Genomic DNA, 9,101 nt, shown 5'->3' with positions numbered 1-9,101 from the left:
CAACTTGGGAAGCCTAGTTTCGAGGTTTCAGGCCGTCTAGTACGACCTCGACTCGAAGTAGAGGGATCGGGTTAGAGTCTCGAGGGTATCCCAACCTCGCTACTTGAGAAGACAAGTTCGGCCCAAATCTAAGGCGGCCCCTAGAGATCTCTCGCCATAGGTGATTTGGGAAGACGAGTTCGGGCCAAACACTTGGCTAACGACCCCCTCGAAACCTCTCCTAACATAGGACTAAGTCGTACCCGCAGGGTCGACCGAACCTATTCAAAAAATATCGACGTGTCAACTTGTACAAAGTGTACGGCGACCTTCGCTATAAGGCCGGCGTACACCCCCTACATACTATTCTCGTACTCGTGCCATCGAGCATTGGCACCCCGTACTCCTGTTGTTTTGTAGAACAACAACAAAACATGTCAGTACAATACAATAAGTAGGTCGGGGTCAGAAAAAGTTACTGATCTGGACATTTCACATCTACTCCCTCTGATACTAAATTTTTGACTCAAATTTGCTCAAATATGGATGTATTCATTCTTAAAAAGCGTCTAGGTACATGTAATATTTCGACAACAATTTAGGATCGGAGGGAGTAGGCTTGGATGTGGCCTGTTTTTACAGGGACTACAAACAAATCAATGTGTTTTCTCATGAATTTTCTTATGTACGTACACCGAGTCGTAAAAAATCAGTTTTGCCATTGAGAAGTTGTTTGTTCTTTTATTTAGAGATTAGTCAACATATTTGACCGTCGGATCTTAATCCAGCGGGTAAGAAGGGGTGACCCTGGGATCTCAATAACCAGTTGTGATACGTCAACTGAAATTTAAACCTTTTGTTTAAAAACCATCCCCTGCCAATATTTTGAAGGTAACACGCCCTAACAATATACTTCCCCATAAGGCATTGTTTGGTACTCCAAATTGAAAAACACTACAAACCCCAGATGGTTGTTTGGTAGAAAGGGTTTAGTCGTGATTATCCCTAATTTTTTTCCACAAAACACTCCATTTTCTTACCAAATTAAAACACTTGTCGCACCAGTGAAAAACACTATTGTTTTGGTATTTGACATATACGTGTGGATCACAATATACAACAAATCCTTGTTTCTACTACCAGTACTCCGTACCCTATATATACATACCGCGTACGCGCATCTCCGATCCGCACAGCTGCAACACACACAGCATGGACGAGCTCGTGGCGGTCTTCCCGGCAGGCGGCTCATCTTCGTGCTCCCCTCCGTCGGCAGCCTCCTTCTTCTCCGCCGCCTCCCCACGCCCTCGTCCTCCTCCTGTCATCGAGCTCGTCTCCTGCGATGTCCCCGAGCAATGGCTCACCAACGACGACGTCCTCGACCTGGATAATAACAACAATAACTACCATCTGCCGTGGGCCTGCTCGGCGGCCGGGAGCCTGGGCCTTCCGGCGATGGCCACGTCGATGAACAGGAGCGGGCGGGGAAGGAAGAACCCCCGGCCGCGGCCATCGGACGGCCCTGCCGTCGGCCACGTGGAGGCGGAGCGGCAGCGGAGGGAGCGGCTGAACCGGCTGTTCTGCGACCTCCGCGCCGCCGTGCCCACCGTGTCGAGGATGGACAAGGCTTCGCTGCTCGCCGACGCCGTCTCCTACATCTCCCAGCTCCGGGCCCGCGTCGACCGCCTCGAGAGCGAGGCCCAGGCCCAGGCCGCTGCGTCGGCCCGCCAGAAGAAGGCGCTGCAGGCCGTGGCCGTGGGCCAAGACGAGGAGCGGCTGGAGGTAAGGATGGTGGGGAAGGAGCGGGAAGTGGCGGCGCTGCGGCTCGTGACGACGGCGTCGTCAGGGGCGGCGCCGGCGAGGCTGATGGCGGCGCTCCGGGCGCTGGACCTGCCGGTGCAGCACGCGTGCGTGAGCCGCGTCCACGGCGGGGGCGCCCCCACGGTGGTGCAAGACGCCGTGGTGGACGTGCCGGCCGCCGGCATGCGGGACGAAGGGCGGCTCCGGGCCGCCTTGCTCCGCGGGCTGCAGCTGCAGCAGCAGGGCGGCGCCGACCCATGCAGCATAGATATACTAGATGACTAATTAAATCCACTCAAAAAAATAGACTAATTATGCACGTATACTACATGCATGCGTGTACTTTCTCAAAAAATAAAATAGTACGGAGCACGTGTACTTCCTTCGTTCCTAAATACTTGTCGGCTTGTCGCTGTTTTAGTAAAATTTGCATAAAACAGCAACAAGTATTTAATTAGGAACGAAAGAACGAGATAACACACGTGTGTTGAGAGCCAACAGTATGTATACATACTGATACTTGTATGCACCATTGCCGCTAAGGATAATATCTGTAAGCGAAACTGGATTGGGATACTAATGTAAGTTCTGTGAGCAGGAAGAATGGATTCGTCATCATTTGATCCTAATTTGGGTGTGCGGCGGCTAAGTATATGTGGGGAGTTGTTAGTCTGACCATCGGTGCTAATACAAGACTTAGGTTTTTATTTTTGCGAGTACCTTGGGTTCTTTCCACACTCTTTTCGGTGGATATATCACAACTCTTACCAGTTTCTACAAATCTTCAAATAATTGGGGTTGCAGCCATCTGCCGGGCCGTATATATGGAAGTTGCGAAACAGGGTCTGTTTGGAGAAAAAGTCCAGCTTTTAACTAAACCAATACTCTAGAAAAACTGGACAAGCGTACGTTTATCACGTTGGGATGGGCAACCCCTCTAGCTATAGTACACCTACACCTAGATCTTACTCCATTTACACCCACTTTGGATCGAGCCAAGGACGAGTACGAGAACGCAACGCAGGTACGTACGTAAGTAGTCGACGTGGACGCATGCTTGCGCACGTCATCTTGACTCGGTCGCCACGTACGCTCCAACATCACTGGTGCTGCCCGTGTGGTTTACGTAGAGAGAGATACCAGGGTTTCTTCCGCTGGGCTGCTCCTGCGCGCATGTACTCCATAATCTATACAAATCAACATAATTTATTTTAGGACGGAGTGAGCATCCAGATAATTCCCACATCTCCGTAGATATAGCACATTAAACTGAATATGTAAATGCTAGCTATCCCTACTCCCACATCTCCATAATTCGTTCCGAATCTTAAAGCACGATCCAGATCAAACACGGTTGAGCAATCAACTCGTCTCTTCCTACAGATCAGACGATTTAGATATAGGAAAACCGATAAAACTCTGTCAAATAGACGTGTTACAATGTGTATATAACTTTATCCCAAGCTCCCCACGTTTTCAGTTGTATTACTATATGTACACTGGCGGCCTGGGTATGCAATGCATATCCAGGTATTTTGGCAAAGGAATACTACTTGTATATTTGTAGGCAAAATTCTGGAGTTTGTGTATTGTTTAATTATTTATTTCTATAGAGTTTATGTCCTATTTACATGTTGTTAGATCAATATTGATTGATTTAATTAGCTAGCTAGTTTTATAGAGTTTGTGTCTTGTTTAGTCACCAAATGTATGACCATTGTTTTACATGTGTTGGTGTTCATTTGGCGCTGGCTCTGTTGAGATGTGTGATTTATACTCCGTCGTATGCATTAAGAAATTGTACGTGGTAAAAGATCAATTTGCTAAGTACATGTGTGGTATGCTTGTTCAACGTGCCGTAGACCATATGCCTACTGTCCTTCATCGTTGCATACCCATGTTCCAAATGATGGCTCCGCCCCAAACATGTGCTCCTTGCTTCGTTGAGAAGAACCGGAAATTTTTCTTTCTCGGATCACGTGCATGTCCTTGTTTTTCTTTTTGGGACACTTACAGTTGTGCAATAGTACCGTAGGAATAGTATTTTCCCAAAGGGTCGGACTCAAGCGTACTGTGTACAGAAGAACCGATTCTCACATATAAAATTCCCATGGATCTTGTTTATTTAAAGCGAGAATTATGTCCGTCCCACTGTCTACTGTGTACAGTTAATTTTTTTTTAAAGGTGGTATTTCATCTTTACACTTGTAAAGATCTGAGTTGGTGGTCGCGAGTTCACTCCAACATGATTATCCCTTAATGACTACGAAATCATCTAATTGACACTCATTCTATACATATACTACTACAAAACACCTCATCAGCAACGGGCAAAAAACGACATCACTGGCGGGCAGGACACCCGCCACAACATTCCTGCCTGTAATGAGGTACCCGTCAGTGACAGGCAGGCTACCCGTTACTGATGTGGCGCCTCATCAGTGGCGATCATGCCACACGCCCGACACTGATAGGGAATTTGAGAAAATAAAAAAAACGAGGCCAGCCCCAATTCCATCGACCTCACCGCACACGCAGGCGTCAGTGGCGACTAGAGATGGACGGAGGAGGGCCCTCCCCGGTAGCAGCGGTGGCTGCTTGGTGCCCCTGGAGCCCGCACCTGCTACAGCGGCCACGCCTCCTCGGTAGTCGCAGAGCTCCTCCTGCTACAGCGGCCGCACCGCCTCGTCGGCACCTGCTCCTCGACACCGACGTCCTGCAAGAGTGAGAGAAGAAAACGAGGGAAACCGAGAGGGAGATAGCGAACCTGCGGGGCGACGGCCGGCTCCTCCTCCTCTCCATGTCTGCGGGAAGAGCTAGAGAATAATCAGAGGGTGAGTGAGAGAGAGAAATCGGAGAGAGGGAGAGAGAGGGGGAGAGGTAGGGGGGAGAGAGAGGAAGAGACTCACCAGCGGCGGGGATGCGGCGGCCGGGGTCGGGGGCGGCAGCGGAAAGGAGGGCTGCGCCCGGCTCCTCCTCACAGTCCTCGTTGCCGGGGTCGCGGGCGGCGGCAAGGAGGGCGGCGCCGGCTCCTCGTCGCTGGTGGCCGGGACTGGGAGTCGGGCCAGCCGCTGCCCATCCTGCAAGCGGAGGAGAGGTAGCAGATCGGGGGAGAGGAGAGGAGACGGGGAGAGGAAAGAGGAAGAGGGAGGACGGTGAGAGCCAGAGAAGATAAGGAAAGAGGAAGAGGTGCGTACGTGAGAGATAGAGCGAGGGGGGGAAGGAGTGGATGGGGAGGTGCCACGTGAGCGATCCATGGCTTCACTGGCTCAGCCAATCAGAACGTAGCACACACATTGTGCTTTCTTTCCATCAGGGACGGTCAGGGCAGAAAGACCCGCTAGTGATGGGTATAAAATTTTATTTCTTTTTCATTTTCAGTATGAGATATAAGTATTTAATGTTCCCAGACTGGTTTATAAGTATATACATATGGTCTACTTTGTGTAAAAAATTAGCCACTTTCATTTTGAAGCATATTAATTGTACTTGCTTCACAAAATACGCCATTTTTGCATTTGGAAAATGAAAATTCACTTTTATAACCAAAAAATTGTAAACATGTTTGGCAATATAGTTTGTCATAACAAGATGCACATTTGTGCAAAAAATGGATACATTATCATGAATAATGGCATAGAAATGGACAAAACTTCTCTCATTTGGCATAAAACCATAAACTCAAGCGTGGAAAATGACAAGTTTGTACTACATAGTTCATTTTTTAAATGCTAACATATGATATTATTGTTTCAGCATGTTAAGCAATAAAAAATAAGACTTTAGCAAAAAGAATCACATTTTTATGATTTTTTATGAATTAGTTATGATTATTTCAATCTCCAAAGGTCTCCACGAGTCATCAGTGGCGGGCCTTGATGAAAAGACCGCCACCAATGTATGTTTGTGTGAATTTTTGTTATTTTTCACATTGAACCATTAGTGACGGGTTATGCGCGCGCGTGAGTGATGAGGAGTCATCAGTGGCGGGCGTGGCTGGTCCATCACTGATGAGGGGTCATCAGGGCGTGGTAGGCCCGTGACCGATGATGGTCATCAGTGACGGACACAAAAGGCCCATCACTAATGACTCGTCACATATGCACTGTTTTGTAGTAGTGATATCATGATCTTTTGACTATACTTGATTGGTTTTCATGACTTTCAAGATAATTGTTGTTTTCAAAAATAGTATTTGACCTATTTATCAGAAAATTTAAAAAATATGAGCAACACATATTTAAACAACTCAATAGAAATTCTTAGTTTCGTAGCAGATAACGGACATTTAGCTAGTTAATCAAACTTCAGAGTTATTACAATAAAAAACAAGCAACCGCTCCACTTAACGTACCACCACTAGACGTGCTAATTAATGCAGAACTTTGCTAATTCATGGGCTACGCAGTTGTTCAGCCGGCCACTGAACTTGAAACGGATAACTGGATCAAAGGGTATCAATTGTCGAATTTCCTCAATGACAGGTCTCAACAGTGACCTTGGGCTTGCAGGATCTGCAAGAGTCTCCACTATGATCGGCCGGCTACTGCAACTTCTCGCAAATTTGATGCCCTCGAAGCAGGCAACTCCTACTGTGTACAGTTATTATACCAAATTAAGCACATATCTTTCGCCAAAAAAAAAGCACATATGCTTCGATCGATCGATAGAGAAACTTGCAAAGGCGCAATTTGCAAACATGTACTCCGTACACTGTAGCGGAGTCGCAAGCTACAGAGGCACAAGGCAGCTGGTCCAAAAATGCAGTGACACTTTCACTGCTGGGACGTCATCTTCCTCGCTAGTACCAGTTTGGAATATACTATAGTACAAGTATAAAAGTAGTGCAGTGCACTAGTGTCAGCTGCTCCTTTCTTCTCTGTTTTCCTAAAACTTTGGAGACGAAGCAGTTAATGGTATACAGTACCCGTACTCATGGATTCGACTATTTGCCAAAATTGACATGGTACGAGGATCACATCAGGATTATTCGTCGTCGTCCTTGGTATCCCGTTGAAGGAAACTGGTTAACCAAGCACCGTATGTATACAAACATTGTAAGGGAGTTATATATATTGCTAGGTTGGATCGATCAAGCTAGCTATAGAGATCGGAGTACTGCATGCTTTGGAAATTGAAACTGCAACGCATGCATGTCCCGTTGGAAATATAGGTGATATTTCAATTTTTAGGATCAATTTCAGATCATCGAGTACTCTTATCACATACACGGCTGGTTGTTCTAAATAAGCAAAAAAAAAATGAATGACAGTAAGTTTTTCTGAAAGAAACAATCCTATATAGTATAAACCTTCTTTTAGAAGTATATAACGGATACATGTATTGTTGGATTACAATCGATCTGTCCTGTCCTTGTGCCGCCGCCGGAGTTCTTCTTTTCGTTTTCTTTCCAAAGGCGCCGGAGTTCACGAGAAGAATTCTGGTTATGCTCCGGGCTCTTGGGCCGGGCATCTGACCCCTGGTGCACTGGCTCCATTGTGCAGCCAGGCTTTTCCGTTGGGCCGGGAAGCGTCCGATTCAGCGCAAGCAACAGGCGTGGACGAAGGACGAAAGCCCAATCGGTTTCGCCATTTCTTTTTGCTAGCGGTGCTTGCTTAATTAGTTATTTTTTCCTTCTACGGGATATATACCAAGAAGGACCACGGCGAATACATAGTAACCGTGATGTGATACCCTCGTACCGTGTCAATTTTCGCAAATAGACGCATCCTTGAGTGCACGGGGCACAGTACTGTACACTGTTGATCGCGGCCCGGCCTCCAAAGTCTTAGGGAGAAACAGAGACGACACGACAGGAGAGCGCTCGTACTACATATATAACTCACATATATATGACGACCAAACAAGGCCGGCCGGCCGGCCGCTACATATGAAAGTGTCACTGGTTTAATTTTGGACCCAGCTAGCTGCCTGGCTCTGTCGCGTGTACAGTACATGTTTGCAATTTGCATGTGCCTCGATCCGGTGATTTCTCGATCGATCGTAGCTAGTAGCTAGCATGGCACATGTGCTTTGGTACTTTAGCAGCGTGCGTGCAAACGAACCGGGTAGAGAAAAGTCAAGACCAGCGGGAGGAAGAAAAGTCATGACCCCAATTGATCCATCTGTCCCGAGATATCTTGAGTACTTGGTTGTGGCCGGCTAAAGACGCAATGTTCCCGCCCCGAATCCACCGTTCATGTATGTTTTTCATACTAATCCCTGCGTCCCATATTATATTTTGTCATTTAATATGACATAGAGGGTTCAGTACTCATGTGAGTGGGTGCCGTGTATTTCTGACTTCGATCAAAAGTTGGGCAGACCAAGGAGCCAGCAAATTAAGGTGCCTCCGGCCATCTCATATCATATCGACCGATCCAGGCATGCACGATGCTCGGCACATCAGGACGGGAGGTGTGTCCATAGCCTGGATAGTCTTTCAAGCTTGATTCGGTTCTTAAACCGTAATAGTAATCATGCGGCACAAGTGTATGTAATGCATGTTTCCCTGATCGATGCTTTCCGATGAGATTGTAATCCAGAACGGTTATCTTCATAAAATGCATTACAATTTCAAATATAATGACGTGTTTCCCGTCAAATGAAACGAAAATTAGAATTTCTTATGGCTAGACACAAAACTTCTGGCACCTTTCAAAACGTACATGGCTATATCATAAGGTCATCCTTATGGCTACATTGTGGACGCTTGGTGGCCCCAAATTATATTTGGGATCGATCAGTAAAAAAAATGAAAATTATAATTCTCATGGATGGATCGCTCTCATATAGTGCGTACCATCCTAGAACTCGACGTTGATGCCATGACAACCTAGTGCAACGGAATAGCAGAAGGGGCAATCGAATTGGTCAGTCTCATAATATTTGTGGAGAGTAATAAACTACCTTTCTGTTTTGCTGTAGAGCGTTAAATCGCCGATATTTTAGTTAGAAATCAATCGACTTGCTTCCGTCTCAGATCTCAACCGAACGACGGCACGGGAGAGAGTAGATGAGTGGAGACAATACCTAAATAAATCAAACGCCCGTAAAGGATCAACTTAGACATAATCACACCAGTTACTAAGAAAACGACGACAGTAACGTGACCCTCGGATCTTTAATAACCTGCATTATTAAACCGGCCAACACGTGGCACACATAGAATGTTTTTTTTAGAACTGTGCGCATATATAGAATGTTGGTCATTCATCTGGGATGAATCAGTATAAAGTGAAGCAGCCACCAGCCAGCCCCAAGCATGTACAAATTAAACCGCTTGTGTTCCTAGTACTGAACTACTACTCTACACACCCAGC

General features: G+C 46.6%; 1 protein-coding gene across 1 annotated transcript; it reads left to right on the top strand.

Moving 5' to 3' along the window:
- The first annotated feature begins 227 nt into the window (after positions 1–227).
- On the top strand, positions 228–2,064 carry LOC100825220 (transcription factor bHLH14). The gene has a single exon (XM_003572428.3). The coding sequence runs from the start codon at positions 1,192–1,194 to the stop codon at positions 2,062–2,064; it is 873 nt and encodes a 290-aa protein (XP_003572476.1). The 5' UTR covers positions 228–1,191.
- Positions 2,065–9,101: the final 7,037 nt, after the last annotated feature.

Source organism: Brachypodium distachyon, chromosome 3 (genome assembly GCF_000005505.3).
Source record: "Brachypodium distachyon strain Bd21 chromosome 3, Brachypodium_distachyon_v3.0, whole genome shotgun sequence".
NCBI classification, from domain to species: domain Eukaryota; kingdom Viridiplantae; phylum Streptophyta; class Magnoliopsida; order Poales; family Poaceae; genus Brachypodium; species Brachypodium distachyon.
This window is presented reverse-complemented; position numbering and strand designations above follow the sequence as displayed.